The 20,952-nt window shown below is 44.4% G+C and overlaps 1 protein-coding gene across 11 annotated transcripts in view; it reads right to left on the bottom strand.

The window, feature by feature from the left end:
* Positions 1-20,952, bottom strand: part of MAD1L1 (mitotic arrest deficient 1 like 1) — a 511,231-nt gene that overhangs the window by 338,704 nt on the left and 151,575 nt on the right. For all 11 annotated transcript variants that reach the window (XM_064153680.1, XM_064153676.1, XM_064153678.1 and 8 more), the window contains exon 11: positions 13,998-14,142. In XM_064153680.1, the coding sequence (XP_064009750.1) occupies positions 13,998-14,142 (145 nt within the window). The remainder of the gene's footprint in view (positions 1-13,997; positions 14,143-20,952) is intronic.

The raw sequence follows: 20,952 nt of genomic DNA, 5'->3' as shown, positions 1-20,952 counted from the left end.
GTGAAATATAAAAAGACCTCTTCAGAAAGTCAGAGTATTTTTGGCAGGAGACAGATTCAAGAGTCAGCTTCAGCTAGTCCCTGAGAGGGATCAAATCATTCCTAATGTTAGGGAGTGAACCCCAACAGAGATCATGACTCAAGGCACAGAAGATGCACCAACACATGGAGCAGAAGGAGCTTCAGAACCTCAGAACATGCTACATGTCCAGGCAAGGAGGAAAGTGAGGCAGGGCAGGTATGCACATTTAGCTGCTTCAGTCTGTATTTCTGCTTTACTACTTGTAGCTGAAGGAAAACATTGGATTTAAAACATGTGCTTCACATTCTTGAGCTTGCAGGTGTCTCTAGAGGGTTACCTTCTAAAACTGGCCATTATTTACAACTGTTCAGCAACCTCTTTAGGGTATTTTCATGGAATTCAGCAGCTTCCTTTTTTCTGTCCTCTCTTTTATGCAAGTAAAAAGCCAACACTGGAATGCAAGATCTACAAACATAGCCCCAGGTTAGCACCACACATGACAAATTCATGTGCACTGATATTACATAAGCAACACGTTGGCTCACATAAAAGGAGGTGGTGGGTTAAACAGAGTGCTTGGACTCTCTGCCACTTCTCTGGCAGGAAAGAATCCCTTCAAAACCTTTAAAGTGTGATAAATATGCTTCATTACAGACAACTCACTGAGCCACCTGTGAACTCTACCTCTGTGACAGTTACACCTTAGGGAGAAAGCACAGGGACAAACAGAACCAGCCACTCAACATCTCTTGTTGTAGCTACATGTTCCAAGAAGAAATGGCATTAAACTAAGTGGTATTTTCCTGCTCAGGAGGGGAGAGGACTATTTAGAGGTATATGAAAGGAGGCAGCTCTCTTGCAGAATGCAGTCACCAGTGCTGTTAAGCATAACTGTGCCTGGATGAGACACTGAGGCAGAGCAGGATGAATATGCAGCTGCTGCTGCTCTCTGGTGTTTAGAGAGGACAAGTAATGGCTCTGAGAAAATTAACAGTTTTGTGGCTCTAACATGAGAGGGAAAAGGGAAAAACAAACAGATATGTTGCTTGGTATTTTGCTGGAAGCAAACAGAGGAGCTGAGATTTACTTAAAGGTAGAGGGATTGGACTAGATGATCTCCAGAGATCACTTCCATCCCCTACCACTCTGTGATTATATGACAGGCAGAGTGAGCTGAGGGTAGGAAATAAGCTATTTCCAGGGAGACCCTCTAAGCACCATAGTGTCAGAGGTTATCCCCACCCCAACCTTGTGCAGCAGCTTTGGTTTGTGCTGGCTGAGCCTCACACGGCCTCACATATGGAATGGGAAAGAGAGAAGAAGGCTGAGGCACTTAGTGCCATGGTCTGGTTGACTGGATAGGGCTGGGGGATAGGTTGGGCTGGATGATCTTGGAGGTCTCTTCCAACCTCATTGATTCTATGATTCTATGATGGTCAGGGCCACAGCAGGTTAAAACAGGGAGTGGGAAGGATGTCACCAGAGTGAGTACTGTCCCTTGTTCATGTTCACTTTCATGCAGAAGGTCAAAAATTCTCTTTGCATGGCAGCTTTTGTTTTTAAAGCACCTGGAGTGGTTGACAAGCACTTCTTCCTCTAACACCCAACTCTTACCTAGGCTATCTTAGGGAGCTGGGATTGGTTAGCCTGCAGAAAAGGAGGCTCAGGAGTGACCTTATTGCTGTCTACAACTACCTGAGGGGTGGTTGTGGACAGGGGGAGGTTGCTCTCTTCTCTCAGGTGGCCAGCACCAGAACAACAGGACACAGCCTCAGGCTGCACCAGGGGAAATTTAGGCTTGAGGTGAGGAGAAAGTTCCTCACTGAGAGAGTCATTGGACACTGGAATGGGCTGCCCGGGGAGGTGGTGGAGTCGCCGTCCCTGGAGCTGTTCAAGGCAGGACTGGACGTGGCACTTGGTGCCATGGTCTAGCCTTGAGCTCTGTGGTAAAGGGTTGGACTTGATGATCTATGAGGTCTCTTCCAACCCTGATAATACTGTGATACTGTGATCTTAATAAACATCTTCATGTTGGAGAGGGCTAACAGGCTTTTTGTTTCATCCTATTCCCCCAAATTGCTTTTCTTTTTTCTTTGGGCATTTTTTTTTTGCCTTGCCATTCAGTTGCAGTGGCCCTCACAGAGGGATAATGCAATAACACTTCTGACAAGGTCAGCTTTCCAATGACTTTGCAAATGGCATTTCCCAATGACAAAACAAGTGCAGCTTTTCTCCTTTTGTAATTAATATCATAGAAATGTCAACCTGGAAACCTGGTCTCCAAAGGCACTACACTATCAACAGAAAATTAATCTTTGTTTTCTTTCTTTCTCTCTTTTTTAAAGCCAGAAATGTTTCCTTGCCTGTAAAGCTGAAAACATTATTTACATAGCACAACTACTCTTACAAGCACGAAACTACATTTCTGCAGCTTATGTACTTATCTAAAAGAAAAAGCCCAGCTGAGGAGAGTCAGATGGCTTAAATTCCTGCTTCAGACACTAGATCATTTTGAGGACTGCACATTCCTTTTGCCAATTCATTTTGCAGATGCCCTGTAGGAGCACACAGCTCCATGCTGTGTGCACGTACTTAGAGAAATGCTACAACACACCTTGAGTTCTGTGTCCAGTTCTGGGCTCCTCAACTCAAGAGAGATGCTGAGGTAGTGGAATGTGTCCAGAGAAGGGCAACAAAGCTGGTGAGGGGCCTGGAGCACAGCCCTGTGAGGAGAGGCTGAGGGAGCTGGGGGTGTGCAGCCTGCAGAAGAGGAGGCTCAGGGCAGAGCTCATTGCTGTCTACAGCTCCCTGAAGGGAGGCTGTAGCCAGGTGGGGTTGGGCTCTTCTGCCAGGCAACCAGCAACAGAACAAGGGGACACAGTCTCAAGTTGTGGCAGGGGAGGTCTAGGCTGGATGTTAGGAGGAAGCTGTTGGCAGAGAGAGTGATTGGCATTGGAATGGGCTGCCCAGGGAGGTGGTGGAGTCACCGTCCCTAGAGGTGTTGAAGCAAAGCCTGGCTGAAGCACTTAGTGCCATGGTCTGGTTGATTGGACAGGGCTGAGTGCTAGGTTGGACTGGATGAGCTTGGAGGTCCCGTGGGGCTTCAGGCACAGTGGATGCTCACCTCCAAACCTAGGTGCTATGCGGTCAGGCAGCTCAAACCTCTACCTAGAACCTGCTGCTTGTTGTAATCTGTATCTCTCGTGCAAATGCACACAAGGACGGTGAGCCCTGAGTCCTGCCAGCCAATTATTTCTATATTTAGTTTTTACAGCTCCTTGCAGGCACTGAGGACAAGAGAACATGAGCTTCAGAGTGCCATCAGGAGGGTGGAGAAAGAGAAAGGAGGAAGCTGCGCTCACATCTTGGGCGGAGCAAAGAGGTGGAGGGGGAAGAATATTCAGCTGCAGCAGAACAACAGAACTTGCAGTTGCAGCATGGGCTGTCACAGCAGATCAGCAGATTGCAAATCCATCTCTGAAATGTACTTGCCATTAGTGTCAAACGTGGCCCTCCAGATGTCTGCAGCTCCTTGGCACGAGATCAGCACAAACCTTCTCAAATGCTTGCAGGAAAGTGTTCCCTCTTGCAATCATTTTCACTTCAACCCCTTTGCCTCAATTCCTTACATGCAGTCTTGTAACATCCAAAAATCATACAGTAGTGTCCTGTTCCCTCAGTGCTGCATATGGGAATCTGTACCTGGGATGGTAGAGTACTGGAACAAAGCACACTGCACTTCCTACAGACCCAACACAGTGGCAAAGGGACACATTTGGAATCCTCAGACAATCTTTTCTCTTCACTACCCAAGGAACAGAAGGAGATTCAGGCACAACTACAGACAGACACATTTAAACATAGCTCTGGCTCTACAGAGGTGTTCAAGAAAAGCCTGGATAAGGCACTTAGTGCCCTGGTCTACTTGATTGGATAGGGCTGGGGGATAGGTTGGACTGGATGATCTTGGTGGTCCCTTCCAACCTGGCTGATTCTACAATTAAAAGGCCATCTGCATGTCCCATACGGTTGTAGGTTCTTCCTGCGTACAACTTCTACAAATCATAAGCATCTCATAACATTATTTCTCCTCCTGACAGGCAGGAGGTTAAGGATAGTCCTGATGTTAAAAGCTTCTCTTCTTTTCCTCTCTCTCATGCTCATATTTTGTTTAATTATCAATCCTCTTCCAAATTCCTGGCTTCAATAAAGGTAGTGGCATATCAGGAGAAACCCTCAGGCTCTGATTCATATAGAGAGGAAATTAAGCCTCAGTTCCCCCCACTGTCCCAAATTGCTTCCTCCCAAACAGTTCTAGGTCTAGATGTCCCCCACAATGCTGAAAGAACCCAACAGGTGTTCCATATATTGATACATTACTGTCATAATCTCATGGCATCAATCAGAACTCATAACTGCAAACAGTCTGGTTCTTCCAATCTCCTATACTTCTTATTAACCAGTGTTGTTGCCTCAACCACCGGAGCAGACATGCTCAGAAAACAGGGAAGAGTTCATTTTTCCTTGATGCAACAAATCATGGGTCAAAGACCATTTCCACAACACTTGGGAAAATCTTCATTTGACTTCTACTACTTTCATCAATTTAAGCAATGCTTGACCTAAGATGTTGTGAACATGCACTGCTCAAAACAGTGCTGCATGACAATGTGCCAGGAGCAATCCAAACCCCCTCAGTTCTCCAGACAGTCCTTCAGCTTTATAAAGATTTTGGGTCTTCATTTGAAAGGACTCTGAGTGATTGGTGTGTGAATGGTGCAGCTGTTCTTACCAGAGGCTCACATCACATGTTGAAATAAGCTACTGTGCAATTACTTAATTATCTCTCTCTCCTATCCTCTTCAACTTGAAGAAAACTCAGTTAATCCAGTTTTATGGCTGAGAATTAAAACAGAGAAGTCAGAGATTCAAAGCTGAAGCTCTTGTGGCAGTATCACCACCCTAAGAGGCACAGATATTAACACCTTCCAACCCCAAGTATTGGAGGAACAAAGACAGGAAAAAAACCCTTTTTGTGCAGCTTATTCTAGCTAGTATCTTACAGCCTGCTGACAAGAGATCCTAAGTCACTTGCCCTATCCTTGGATGCTGCCCACGCCCACCAACCTCATGCTCTTTGCCCTTCCCTTGCCTGCTAGGTGCAGAAACGAGGTTTGTTCCACCCAGCTTCCCAGAACTGTAATCTCCTCATTCCACCCATATATCTTCCTGCTTGCTTCTCTTGCCATATTCACTCAACCATCCTTCATAATTCAGGGCTGAGGAGCTAAGGAATAAACGTTAGAGCACACACATCAAGGGAACTGTAACTTTGAATTACCTGACCTGAGTGAGTTTAAATTCTCAGCCATAACATTGGATTAACCTAATTTCTTTTTATTGAATATTTTACCTTTAGAAGTCCTACAACCCTTTCTCTCGGAGAAAATATGAGAACTGAAGGTCAAATAAATTCTTTTATGGGTAGATTTCTAATTTTTCATCATCCAACCTCTTAGGATTGAGTATTAGTACCCAGTGATGGTAGAACAAAGCAGAATCCAGTCAGTATTCCGGGAAAGAAAAGAATCACATTTCTATAGCCCTTTGGAAATACCTCATAAAACAACACATAACTTTTAACTTTGCTGCATATTCTGAATTGTTATAAAGATTTTTAAACCCCCTCTAAATCTGTCCTTAAATATAAATTGTCAGACATAACATCAATAAGAGCACAGAGGCTGCCCTTGTGCTTCCACCTCAAAAGCATCAGATGCAAAGGTAGCAATGAACTTGGTTATTTTTATCATTGCAAGGTTTACCAGATACATAAAAAAGGCAAGAGAAACAGAACTGATGCCCAAAAACTTGCTAAGATAATTTTTAGGAGCTTTTTCATACTTCTAAGAGGAAAAGGGAAGCAAGGCCCACAAGCCAATTCATCTCCTGCCTCCAGGCTGGTCATTTGAAGCTAACATTCACCATTTCCATGTCAAAAGCCCTCAGGTGACCAAGCTCTACTGTAACAAAGCAAATCACCTTCAGGCCTTTGTGGGACAAATGCCTATAGATATCCATGCACAAAGAAGTTGAATACCCAAAGTCAATCAAAAGGCAAATTTATCCACTAGCTATGAAGAATTAGGGCAACATCAAATCAAGGGCAGAAGATCTCACTGGTGAGGATCCAGTGGAACACAAGAAGGTCCAGGCAGATCCAAACATCTGCAGCACCCACAGCCAGTGAACAAGCTCAGTCACCTTGGATCCAGAGATCCTTCCAACAAATGCAGACTGACAAGTCAGAAGTTAAAGGAACTCCTAGGTTTTCAAGTTGGTTTGGAGAAGGAAGTGAGAATTCAACAACTTGGCTGCTTTCTCCATTTAGTGAAAAATGACCAAATCAGGCAAAGCAAAGAATCTACTGTCAAAGAGGGAAAATCAAGCAAAGACAAGCATCTGCTCATCTGGGAGCCCATGTCAGAAGACATGCATTTCTCCTGTCTCTCATAATCCTGCAGATCTCACTTGAGAACTAGTAATGTTTTCTTGTTTAAAGCTACTTCCTCCTCCCAAACAGTCTTTGTGCACTGCTTCAAAACTGCTACAGGCAGCCTCTTCTCCAAGCCCATCGATTTCAGCTCTCCTTATTCATTCTGTATAGAGAAATTCTGCAATTGTATTAGTAAATGATATTAGCAGACCTCATGGAACAGCCTGTTTCAAAGGGAAATGGCTTGTACTCACTTTGTTCTGGAAGACAATTTCCATTTGCTTAATATAGTCATGATATTTTACTGAGGTAATTATACTCTTAGCTATCAGTAACAATTAAACTCTTAGACTAAGGTTGCTTAATAAAGGTCTCAAAATAAATAACACATTCCAAACAATATTTTTTTAAATGTCAAGCATGCAAAATAAGATCTTGTAATGAATAACACGAAGCACCAAGTACAAATCAGCACAAAGTTACTCACTCATTGTACAAATCTCTGCAAAAACTGCTGATAGGGAATTGTACAGAAAGGGCAGAGAAAGCAATGCAGATGCAACCATTCCATGAAATGGCTCATGACGAATGCAGGGGGAAGCACCAACACCGCCATGTGTCTATAGCTGCTGAGAGGAAGGACTTGTGTAAAGCAGTGAGGCTGACAAAAATCTATATTTGTTATTTTCTGGTTTCTGTAGCAACTTCCATTACAAGCTAAATAAAACCCTGAAGCAGACAAATTATGGGGTACAGACAAAGGAGACCTAGAGGTATTTGAAATCAGGTCAACAGATCCTAGGAGGTTGTTACATAGAATCATAGAATCAGTCAGGGTTGGAAGGGACCACAAGGAGCAGACAGTTCCAACTCCCCTGCCATGCCCAGGACACCCTACCCTAGAGCAGGCTGCACACAGCCTCAGCCAGCCTGGCCTTAAACACCTCCAGCCATGGGGCCTCAACCACCTCCCTGGGCAACCCATTCCAGCCTCTCACCACTCTCATGCTCAACAACTTCCTCCTCACAGCCACTCTGAATCTCCCCACCTCCAGCTTTGCTCCATTCCCCCCCAACTCCTATCACTCCCTGACACCCTCAAAAGCCCCTCCTCAGCTTTTTTGTAGGCTCCCTTCAGATACTGGAAGGTCACCTGGGAGCCTTCTCTTCTGCAGACTGCACAGCCCCAACTCTTCCAGTCTGTGTTCACAGCAGAGCTGCTGCAGCCTCTTAGCATCCTCCTGGCCCTTCTCTGGCCACGCTCCAGAATCTCCACATCCCTCTTGTCATAGGGGCTCCAGAACCGGTTTAACAATTCTTACAGTGCAGGCTGGAAGATAACTAAGAATGGTGAAGCAGACCAGTGACAATCATTTATAAAAACAACAGACAGGACAAGTGTTGTCAGAATAAATATTTTCAGAATCTCCATCCACTGAAGGCAAAGAGTGGTACAGCAAATCACCTCCAGCACTCTTACATTGGGAAGGCAGCTGCTTGAGATCCAGAAGGTGGTTTGGTGGATTAGGACTTAAACATGACATAGCAAATACTGGAAGTTGTTACTTAGAAAAATCACAACAAATCTTGGTTGTGTGGGGGGGTGAGGGATAAATGAAATCTAGTGTTAAAAAAAATTCCTCCAAGAACACTCTTTCCCTGAAGCACCTCCACCTCATAAGACACAAGGCTGTTAGACATCAACAAAAGCAAACAGAAAGCATCTTCTCTCAACCCTAAAAGAAAATGCCAGGAGCAAAAGTCATCAAACTCCCAAATCTCACTTTCTCCTCACAAAGCTCAGCAGACTTTAGCCAGCAACCTCGATGCTCCTGTGTAAACCATCAGCGTGAAGCTGTCATAGAAGCTGTTACATAAAAGCATCTACCTCATCTCTGACCTGTTAGTCTTCATCCTTTTAAAGAGGCACCCTACAAGAGGAGCCTGGGAATTAAAATTCATGATGTTACTGGATAGTAGAAATTACAATTCAGCAGAGACCTGTTCAAGCCCCCTGGACTCTGCAGGCAGCAATTACTGCTTTCTCTCTGTCCCACAGCAGTTAATGACCTTCTCTCTTGCCTGGCTATCATCTCCCTCTGCCTGTAACTACCACCAATCAACTTTTCTCTGAATTTAACTGATTAATATAATCAAGATGAAATTAAAGGGAATTGTGCTCAATCTAAAAAGCTGTTGAGGCTCCTTCAAACACAGAATGCTTGTCTCCCCTCTTCTCAAGGCTGCTGGATGATCTTGTAGATACTTCCTCACCTGACAGAACTTGCTTTGCTGGATCACAGAAGAGGGAGCATTGGAATCACTTACAAATGTACTTATTTGCAGGTATAAAAAGGAAGATAACTTCCATGGGTTTATAAAAATCTATGGAGGGAAAACACAATGAGCAGAGGGTAAGGATTGGCAAGGGTCAAGCTGACACCAGATAACAATTGCACACACAGTGGGTGATGCATGAGTAATGGTGTTGCTGGCATGATGCACATGGATCATGAGGTGGATGAAAGGAGGGAAGAAGCATCAAATCACAGCAGTCAGGAGAAAGCATTTGATACTGTCCATAACAGAGAAGAGTGGCCCAGTTCTGCCCCAAAGGCCCCATGCTACCTGGATGCAATACTCCAAGAAGAAGGTCTGCTACAAGGCATCTGCTTGCCCATGTCTGGCTTTTTTTGCTACTGAGTGTAATATTTAAAGCTACTTTTTTACATAAACAAGAGAAAGGGTTAATTCATCATCTCTGATGAAACCCTACAACTGTAAGATCCTTCCCTGTGCTTTAAAAAACCCACCCAATGCAAAACTCAATATGACAGAGCAACCATCAGCATTATTCCAAATCTTTACTGATTACAAAACAAAGCAGATGGCAAATCAAGTCATGAACTCTGCATCTGCCATGCTTAATGAACAGTTTAATTACCCAGTCCCATTTCTGATGCATTTCTGCCACTCTCAGCTCTGGGAGTCACTTAGATACTTTGCACTGACTCTTGTGAAGATATCTCCAGGAACATGTGGTATGAACAGTCAGATGGAGCTCCTTAATCAATACTTGTTTAATCTCCAGCTTTTATGGTGATGGCCTAAATTATGTCTCAATAGAAACAGATTTCTTAGCAGATCATGTTATTTGGCTGACTGCTCAGGAAACAAAATGGAATTTTGCAGTCTCTTCAGCAGGCTGGGGAGTACCCAAAGGCAGATGAGTGCACAGGCGGGAAATAAAGGCGGCACAACAACATCCAGTATAACCAGATCAATTCACTTGCTGTGTTGAGCCTTATACAAGAGCGAGGGATGCAATTAGGACAGTCCACATGCACAAAGGCTACAAGTTGAGAAGCAAATTGGAGTCATCTGGGAGAAGTTATAAGAAGTAAATCAAACCAGACTTCCCATTTTGAGTTCTGGTGTATGCAAACAGGCAAAAGCTTTCTGGGAAGGATGATGCAGCAATTGCAACAAAGGAGGGTGCCTGATTTCTGGTCAAACCTACTGCAGGTGCAATAAGCTGTTCCTACTCACTCTGCAGCTTTGTGCAGTTACGTCCACCAGCTCTGTGCATGGAAGAAGTTACTGTTTCAAGAAGTCGTTGAACTGCATGTGTGCAAGAGGAGAATCTGGCAAGTCTGAACCCTAACAGCAACTAAATAACAAATATAGCTAAGGGCTGATTCCAGCTAGGTCGAATCACACCAGGAGAGGATGAGGTGATAACCCTAAAAAGATCCATGCAAGCCAGCTTTTGCCCTTCCACATCAGAAGGCTTTGGGAAATCTTCAGTGTGCCTTTATTGCTTTACTCTAACCTTACTTCTCCTGCGCAAGTTTCATTTGTGGCTTCTAAAAGCTGCCCTCCTGAAACAAACAGACCAGAGCTTTCTTTCCTCTAAATACTGACTCAATCAGCTGCCTGCACTCATATGAGGATTTTCAGAAAGGGTTTTTCATTTTGGGAGACCTCCACATAATATAAAAGTTCCTCAGAGATACAAATTTTAGCCTTTCGGTTGCAGAATTGACCGGTTTTAATAAGCCTACTTCGTAAACTAAGACCAGGAACTGTGTGCAAAGCTCTCAGAGAAAGAAATGCAGGCTTAAGGATAACACAAAAGTCAAACACAAAACTCTGTAGCTAAACGTGGCATTCAAAGCCAATGCAACAGTAAATCAAACAGGAAAAAGGGCAGAGGTGGACTAGGTCTTTCCCCAGCATCTCCCGCTGCTGCTGTACCAGAACTACCTGAGGTAATAAAGCAAAGATTAAGGATTTCCCTAAAACTCTGAGCAAAGCTGAAGCAAAAAGACAGCACAACAGACAGCAAATCCAGCCAAGTGGATTTCTAGAGGAGCAAGTGAATACATCCCTTCAAACATCAATTTCTTTTTCATCACCTTAAGTGAGCAGAGTGACCCTCCAGGATATACCTTCAAGCTATCAATGCCTGAAAGCCTCCAGTGTGCCCAAATCTAGTCTTCACATTTCACTGAAAACATGCAGATCAGAAAGCTTAAGTACTGCCCTGATTTACAAGGACATATGGGAGAAAGCAATCAACTAACACATTCTGAACAGCAGTTTATCAACAGGGATAACCAGGATACAGTTCCTATGCCAGCTCACTGTCAGAGGTGGAACCGACTGGGCTGGACCACTGCACTAGTAGAGCCAAGACTGGAGAATGCTCCTCTTAAGCTCTGCCAGGGAAGACAGATTTGCAGTGAACCACCAAGCTATCCTAGACTGACAATTGTGCCAATTCCAAACCACAAACCAACTGGAAAAGATGAAGAACAGTCAAGAAAGCCCAAAAGTTGCAAATGAGGTGAGGAAGTAAGCAATGGAGGGAGAAGTTAAATGCACTGAAATGGAAATATGAAAGCAAGAAAGGCAGAGACTGTGGCAAGCAGAAAATGAACAAGACTGAACAAGTGAGACAGGCAATCTGTGGAAGCCTGACAGCACTGCTTGAATGTTGAGGGGAAAAATTCAGTAGCCCTGCAACTAAGCTCAGAAGGAATCAGAGTGGCAAAACAAGTTCCTTCTGAAGACAGTATGTTTACTGCTAAACTATTAGGTACTGATGTTATCAAATGAAGGACAGCTTATCGTTTGCTATTGATGTTTTATACCATATCAAAGGCCTTAGGCTTCCAGGTCACAATCTGAGCTCAGAGAAGGGATAGCTGTTTCTGCACTAACCTTGCACCATCAAAGCCATTTGATGCCTTTCGATCCTTATGTGCCCAGCATGCAGGCAGAGATTCACTGCTCTGCTAGAGGGTCAAACGCACACAAATGCAGAAATCACACGATCAAAAGCAGTAGCAATTCAATCATATATATAATAGTCTCCCCCAAATTAAATTTTCACAGTCTCCCATTTAACAAGACAAAGATTCAATAGAGAGAGCTCATCTTTTTCATTCTCAAATTACATAGAAGCACACTGTACTACTGATGCCACTAATTAGATGATTAAACACCATTCTAGGTGATATGCTTTCAATGTAAAATAATTATTTTGAACAGGCAATATATTTGCTCAATCTCGTTTTAAATCACAATATCATGCTTTTTTTTTTTTCTTTAATTAAATGAAATTCCTTCTTCTGCTTTTGCATGAGAAGAGCAACCAGTGGAAGAAACAGTGCCAGGGAGAGATTGCCCAAGGACCACAATGTGCCTTCTTCACAAAGGATCCTCAGCATTCTCTGGAAGGAATAGAAATTTTCAGAGAAGAGCAAAGTCTTTATTCCTTTAAAACAGGTCAGTTGTTGAGGAGTCATGAAGTATGCTGAGTTTATTTGCCATCATCTGAAGAAGAGTATTTCCAACTCATCTTCTATCCCTCTTCAAGAGGAGGATAGTGAACAAAGCAAAGGCTCTGCCTTTCTATATAAATTAGGGTACAACTTATTACATGACAAAGTACTGTTGGCTTTTCGTCCAGTGCTTACAGAAATGCAATTATATTTTGTATTCTACCACAAAACACATTTTTGGTGAGCACTGGAAATAAGTTAACAAAGGGAACATCTCAGAAACCATCTGAGAACCTTCCTTCAGGGTTGAGCCGCCCAGTGCAATGCTAACCAGCTGAGAAGGCTGTAAAAGAAGGATTTTTATCAGGTTCAGTATCCACCTGTCTCACATCCAGCTGTGCCACTGCCAAACTACAACACTATGGAGGTCTATCTGCTGCTGGGAGTAGAGAAATACTGAGGAGATGAGCTTCTTCTGTTTCCATGGAGAGAGCTGGGTCCATTCACCCTGACTGCAGTGCCTACCTCAGCTCGAAGCAGAAAGAACTGCTGTCATTTTTCTCTTTGCATGTATGTGACACTGTGGCATCAAATTCTGCAGCCAGAAGATCTGATAGAATATCCTCTTGCAAGGTGGCTGCTTCATGCTTCAAGAAGCTCTGCTTCTCTTACCACATATCACAGCTTCTTTGGCTTAACAGTGACATGGAATAACAGAGAATTGAGCACAGTGCAATTAAAATTGATCAAAACGCTTCAGCCGACACTGAAAATTAAAGCCTAAAGCTCAAGCAACAGAGCAGCTCTCTTCCCCCTTGCTCAGATGCTCCCATACCGGCATCTTTTCTCCCTGCAAGGAGCAATGTGCCTGCCTCCCTCTCACCCTGACTGAGCCTGACCTTATGCACACACACAGAAGCTTATTTACGTGAGCAGCTTTTTAACATCAGAGAGGTTGCTCAGATAAGTGAAGTTTTGTGAGGAGCACTCTTGGCAAGTGAAGTAACTATCATTCTGACTACAGACAGTTATTATTCCCTTTGGGGGAAGAGCAGCCCCAGAATTTAATATCAAGTTTTCAATGCTCTACAGACTTCAAAATTATTGTACAGAATTTCATCACGAGAGCATACCTGATACAGGATAATGCAGACTTCTTTGATATATCCTATAGAAAGAATCTTAAAAAGCATTTTCAATTTACTGGTCTACTGCCTGCCATTACATTCGAACAGACTTCCAGCGCAAGAGGAAGGCGAATCCCTTACTCTCTGTAAATTGTTTTTCCACAGGAACAGTTGACAAGGTGCACTCGTTTTGTTCTCTTTAGGGAAGGAGGCGATGCAGCCAAAGCCATTATAAATTCCCTTCAGTGGCTCCAAACGCTCTGGAGACAACATGATTCAATTCTCTGCCCTTGCACAAATGCCAAGCCTGAGACCAAGTCACGTAGCTCCCACACGGCATGAGCCCCCCGGGAGGGGAACACCAGCAAAGCCCTCAGATGTAGCAGCACTTTCACGCAGTCCTAAAGACAAGTTTCATATCTCTTACAACACACACTCAGCCAAGAGCCCGTAGCGCCTCTGTAGTACCACTTACAGAGGTGAACAAAGAAGAAATAACAAGGAGAGCACCTGGAGGAAAGAAGTAAGGTTACAGGCTTTGCCAAACACGACCTGGAAACCCACCTTGGTGAGCAGCAGCACTCGTTTCTGCAGCCGCCTGACCAGCGCTTCATGCTGCTCACGTTTCTTCTTCTCATCCAGGAGCTGGCTCTGAAGCCGTAGCATTTCCTCCTGCAGCTGCTGCCGGGCCTTCTCCAGTATGCGTGCACTAAGGGAGGCAAGACAGACCTGTGAAAACCTGACCTCTGCCTCTTAGCCAGACCAGAAAAGCCTGAGAGGAGAGGCAACACCATGATGCCAGGGCACTGGGGTCGGTGCCACTTCGTCTTACGGCTGCACCACCGGAAACTGAGTAGCTGCAGACTCATTATTAGCTGTTTCCAGAAAAAGATAGGAGAGAAGAACCACCTCAGTGACAGCCTTCTCGTTCAGCACCAGACAATTAGTGGAACTTCATGTCTACAAAGCACTGAAATAATTGCATATCCATTGCAAACTCAACCAGCCTGCCTTTGAGCAGATGCCTGGTTTTCAACCAGCACCACGCAATCTCGGGCTCTATGCTACCTTTTCATGGTTTTCTTAACAAAGTAGAAGTAAAGCTGAGGTTTAATATGATCAGCTTTGACAGACAGATAATACTCAGCGAGTAATTATAGCCACCACCTGCACATTGCTCTTGCCAGCAACCTATATTGGAAGAGAAATGTCTTCTGAGGCCAGGTGATTAGCACTGCTTTGCAATATGGACACGATTCTCAATTAAGCCAGAATAGCTTGGTCCCTTTTCTTCTCAGCTCTCTGTGCAGTGTGATGTGGTGATGCACAATTATCCATGCAGTCCAGGAGATGGTTCTTCATGCATGCCCTTCAAACACTCAGCCTACTGCTGGGACACTAATGGGCAGCTGTTCCAAGGCACTCAACAAGCTTCTCATCACAGATCAAGTATGCAGGCAAAGCAGTTGATCAGTAACAGAAGAATGAAATAAACCTTGTGACTGTTCTGAGTTGGGTCATAATTTAGGTTTGACAAGTTTATCCTGGACTGCACTAGCTCTGAGTATTGACAGAGTGAGTGGGACAGGAGAAAAAGAAATTAGTTATTATGCACAAGTCAAGAACTCTCAAGCAAGCAAGAAAGATCAAAATCAATGTCTTCAGCTTACTCAGGAACAGATGATCATAGGATCATAGAATGTTAGGGGGTGGAAGGGACCCAAAGAGATCATCAAGTCAAACGCCCCTGCCTAACCAGGACAATACTATCTACAACAGATCACAGAGGAACACATCCAGACAAGCCTTGAAAGGCTCCAGAGACGGAGACTCCACAGCCTCTCTGGGGAGCCTGTGCCAGTGCTCTGCGACCCTTACAGTAAAGAAGTTCCCCCTTGTGTTCAGGCAGAACCTCTTTTGCTGCAACTTACATCCACTGCTCCTTGTCCTATCCCAGGGAGCAGTGAGCAGAGCCTGTCCCCCTGCTCCTGGCCAACCTTCAGATACTTATAAACATATATCAAATCCCCTCTAAGTCTTCTTTTCTCCAGACTAAGCAGCCCCAGGTCCCTGAGCCTCTCCTCATAAGCTATGCCCTCCAGTCCCCTCATCATCCTCGTAGCCCTCCGCTGGATCCTCCCCAGCAGATCCCTGTCCCTCTTCAATTGGGGAGCCCAAAACTGAATTTTTGATTTTTGCTTCTCTGATGCCAAAACAACACTGGAAAATTTCCAAGTGCTAGAGAGGGATATTCTTTATCATTATCACTAAAATAAACAACTAAAAATGCTTTCCAAGGCAATAGCACTATTGTTAAGGTACCAGTTAGAGCTGAAGGGAAAACAGTCTTAAATGACACTTTTAGCATGAATCAAGCACAATATCACAGTATCAACAAGGTTGGAAAAGACCTCACAGATCATCAAGTCCAACCCTTTACCACAGAGATCAAGGCCAGACCATGGCACCAAGTGCCACGTCCAATCCTGCCTTGAACTGCCCCAGGGACGGCGACTCCACCACCTCCCCGGGCAGCCCATTCCAGTGTCCAATGACTCTCTCAGTGAAGAACTTTCTCCTCACCTCCAGCCTAAATCTCCCCTGGCACAGCCTGAGGCTGTGTCCTCATGTTCTGGTGTCGGCCACCTGAGAGAAGAGAGCAACCTCCTCCTGGCCACAACCACCCCTCAGGTAGTTGTAGACAGCAATAAGGTCACCCCTGAGCCTCCTCTTCTCCAGGCTAACCAATCCCAGCTCCCTCAGCCTCTCCTCGTAGGGCTGTGCTCAAGGCCTCTCCCCAGCCTCGTCGCCCTTCTCTGGACACGCTCAAGCATCTCAATGTCCCTCCTAAACTGGGGGGCCCAGAACTGAACACAGTACTCAAGGTGAGGTCTAACCAGTGCAGAGTACAGGGGCAGAATGACCTCCCTGCTCCTGCTGGCCACACCATTCCTGATGCAGGCCAGGATGCCACTGGCTCTCTTGGCCACCTGGGCACACTGCTGGCTCATGTTCAGGTGGGTATCAATCAGCACCCCCAGATCCCTCTCTGTTTGGCTGCTCTCCAGCCACTCTGACCCCAGCCTGTATCTCTGCATGGGGTTGTTGTGGCCAAAGTGCAGCACCCTGCACTTGGAGCTATTGAACCCCATCCCATTGGACTCTGCCCATCTGTGCAGGCGGTCAAGGTCCCGCTGCAGAGCCCTTCTGCCCTCCAACCCAGCCACATCTGCCCCCAGCTTAGTGTCATCTGCAAACTTGCTGATGCACTGCAAGGGTACTTTACAGATTTAGGAATGAATTCACCAAAATCCCCAAACAGCTGCCCCTTTACCTCAAAACCCTCCTCCTTGAAGAAAAAAAAAGCATTACACTGGATGAACCAGAAGTCTGTTTAAAGCTCCAGTTCCGTTTGGAACCACTCACAGACCAATTAATAATCAAGGGCTGTGACACAGTCTCTCCATTGTTGTATTCAGATGGGAAAGTTCATCAAGAGGCCTTCAAATCTGCATTTGAAAATGGATAATTTCATTACCAGTGCACCATTACTTCTTTGGTACTCTTTTAATTAATCAGTTAAACAGGCAACCTGTGCCCGAGAGCAGTCTCTGTGGTGATGGAACATGTAGCGGCACCAGCCTTGCACTGGATACTCCCTTCCCCACCCCAACCTCAGCAATTCAGTCTCAGGGACAACCTGATAGAAACACTTAATAGAAACATTAGCCTTTTTCTGCTGAACAATGTAAAAACTCCACCAGACAGAGCCAGATGCTACAAAATAAATCCACATTAAAAAAATCTCTTAGAAGCCAACATCCCAAGATGACAAAGAGCAGGTTGAGTCCTGCTGTACTGTGAAATACAAGACAAAATTAAGAGGTATAAATCAAGACATCAAATGTCACAAGCACATCTATGTCACTCAAGAAGTAATTACTTGCAGTGTACAAACCCTACATCATTCAGAAGCTGCAGCTGCCAAATCATAAAGCTCCTTGCCACTGCTCTCCTTTTGTTAGAGCGTACCTCTTGGCACTGCAACTGTGTGATGTACTCACACCTCAGCTGCTCAGCCCAAAATGTGGCATCCTACACCTTAAACATCCCTTCAGGGATAATTCACAGAATCACAGAAACATCCAGGTTGGAAAAGACCATAAGGATCACCAAGTCATAGAATCAACCAGGTTGGAAGAGACCTCCAAGATCATCCAGTCCAACCAATCCCCCAGCCCTGTCCAATCAACTCGACCATGGCACTAAGTGTCCCATCCAGGCTTTTTTTGAACACATCCAGGGACAGTGACTCCACCACCTCCCTGGGCAGCCCATTCCTATAAACCTCCTCTACAAGATTCACCTCAAACCCATATCCCTAAGCACCTCACCCACACAACTGTACCAGCAGATAGACACAGCTTGGGTGATATCTCAAAATGTAACAGGAAGATTCATCACACCATGCCTCCCAAAATCCTTGGCTTAAAACACTTATCCCCCTTTACCACGGGGCTTATGCTACACTAGACTTTATGTCCCTGCATACATGTCAGCCTACCAAATCTGCTAACAGGTCTGCCTCAAGTACAGAGCAGAGTGGATAGGTGAGACCAGAAAACCTCAGCTACTCACACAAAATTCATCAGAGTTTGTTCAGCTATAGGCTATTATGCACTGGGTAAATCTGAGTGCAAAAAAAACCTCATCAACTGTGCCATAATAAATTAAATCACACTACAGAAACCTTACTGCAAATACTATTTTCTATCAAGGGAACTTATCCTGATTAGTGTCAGGACAGAAGAAAAAAAAATGCAGAGATGAAATACTACACAACAGCCAGAATCTCCTATTTGATTAGTGCAAAACTTTCTGCCAGGACAGTGGAGAAATCTTTCTTTGCCTAATCTCTCAATATTGTGACCTATTTCTCTAAATGCTGAGTGGACTGATGGATTATGATGGAGCTGACATTCACAAAGGAGAATGAGATACGTGCTAGGTTTCCTTTCCTTCTTGAACTAATGAAAAACATTTGAGATTCCCATCTCCCAGAGACCACAGACATTCAGCCTCATACACACCTCTTGAACTAGGCTGGAAAATGACTGCTTTAAAGAGAGACAAATAGGCAATTTCCTCAGCCGTGGCATGGTGTTTGGAAAGAACAGCACCATCTGTTTAGATTTCAGCCTCAGAGCAAATGTGATGTTAATGCACATAAAATTTAACTACCAGAGATGTCTATGAGAGCAGAGGCAATATTCAAGCTCTCTGGACTGACTCTGTTAGCATAGGTTTCCTTGCTGCAGAAAGCGTGAAATCCAACTTCCTTACAACTCTCCACACCACACCAAAGCAAATTATTGAGATCCTTTCCTCCTCTCTCAGGACTGATTGATAATTCTTCCAGAAACTGCACCAAATACAACACTTCACCAACTACAACACAAATTGTCTCTGTAAGAAAAAAAAAAATCCCCAAAGAAACTTATAGACCTTAGGGATACAAAACAGGATTTGAAAGTAGGAACCCAGCAGCAAATGCTGTTACAGTCAGATGCAGGCACTCTTCTTCCACACTGATGACACCTATAGCTTTGAAAAAGTAATTGCTCCCTCAAAATGAGCACTACATAAATAAAGTGAGCCCAAAGTTCTCCATTCAACATAAGCCTGAGGAACTGGCAGTTTTTAAAATCTTGGCAAGTTCAAAGCAAACCTTTTTAAGCCTTAAAGAGAAAAAGTCATTTCTGTTTATCAGCCTATTAATGTCCCTTGTTCCACGGCCCAGTGAATGAGATGCCAGCATCTTTCTGTTCTGAGCTATTAAGACTCTTCATATTTTGCTCCACTCTTCTGTAAGCCACTTTAATGCAATCTTCCTGATAAAACTTCATTTTCCAGAATGTTCTTTGAAAGCCTGAGAACAATGACAGCAGAGAATGAATACTGAAGCTGTAAGATACATTTTAATAATCTCCTTTAAAACATTACAAAAGCAGCTGATAATTTGCCCCCGCTCCAAATGAGCCATGAAACATTATTTTAAGCATCCCATCCTTTCAGTAGCCAAGATCCCACCTCAGAGGTACTGGGGGGAAAAAATGAAAACCAAAGCTGAGAAGGCAGACAGGATGCCAGAACCAGCCTGTGTATCAACTGAGAGGAAAACAAGAGATCCGCAGCAGCAGAGAAACAATTAGAAGAGCAACACTGCCTAGGTCATGTTGCAACTCGGGAAGAGATGAGACACTTGCACATACCAGGGCCAACTGTCAGAAACGAGGACCACATCAAAGAGAAAGCACCAAAAACCAGACAGCATGGATGGGAAGAACGCTGAAGATGCAGAGAGGGGAAACACAATGACAGTGCTGGTGCACGAGTACAACAGAAGAAAAAGAGACCACGCTGCAGCTATCAGCATCTTCATGCCAGAGTCCAAAATAAAAAGGTTAGCATGCAAGCTAATGAGGCGAAAAGGAGGAAGGGAAATTGTTTTGTAGTGAGACATTTGGATGAAGAAAAGCACACCCATTCCTGAGGCTTTACAAATTGCAGCCTTCTCAACACCCCAACGCGTTTCTAGACAGTACACGCAAAGATATCAACCACAGTGGAAAGTGACAAACTGAGAGCAAAAACTGAACAAAAATGTTGGTTTTTTTTCACTCCAGTTCTTCTCTCCTGGGTTTTAGATGCCAACATGAAGGCACAAGTAGCAACAGGGTAGCTCCAGCATGTCTTCATGTCGTCCAATGGAGAGCAGCACATCCCTGTCTGTGTCCTCCCCTCAAGGCTCCTTCCAACCTCCGATTTCTGGCACAGACTTCTTTCCCCCTCAGGCTCTGCCTAACCTGCCTCAACAGGAACTACCACCATGAGGAATGGGAATTAGAAATGAAAAGGGAAGAGAGAAGATAATGACAAAGAACAGTGTGGGGGACAGGACATAGGAAAGAAAAGGTGAGGTTGTGAAAACAGAAGAAATTGCATCTTATGTTAAAGAGAGGGGGAAAATGATCCACTGCGAACTGCTGCTGAAAAGACAAATGGGAGCTCTGAGAGCACTGCTGCAGAATGGAGCTGCACAAGCTCATAAATTTAAGGCAAGTAAGCTAGAAAAAAAGAAGTGGGGAAGGAGGAGATGGGTTTGGTGCTACAAGTATTTCAGCTCCAAAGTTAAAGGTCTGGGTGCACACTTTTATTAACATAGGATTGTTTGGCTTCTCATTCTGCTCCATTTCTTCTTCGCTTCCAGGACTGTGAAGATATTGAAGCAGCAGGATCCATCCCTGCTTTCAAGTGCTGTGACATGTACAAGTGGGATCTGTGGAGGCCAGGATTTCCCTCTTAGCTCGTATTTGCTTCTGCATTCAGTGTTACAAAATATTAACATCTTCAGTGGAAGTTATCACAAGGGCTATATTTTATTCAAGGCTTAAACTGTGCTTTATAGAGAGTCACACAAAACACTGCTACAGAAAATACTCCACATAACAGTCTATAG

This window comes from Pogoniulus pusillus, chromosome 13, assembly GCF_015220805.1.
Source record: "Pogoniulus pusillus isolate bPogPus1 chromosome 13, bPogPus1.pri, whole genome shotgun sequence".
Taxonomy (NCBI): Eukaryota; Metazoa; Chordata; class Aves; order Piciformes; family Lybiidae; genus Pogoniulus; species Pogoniulus pusillus.
This window is presented reverse-complemented; position numbering and strand designations above follow the sequence as displayed.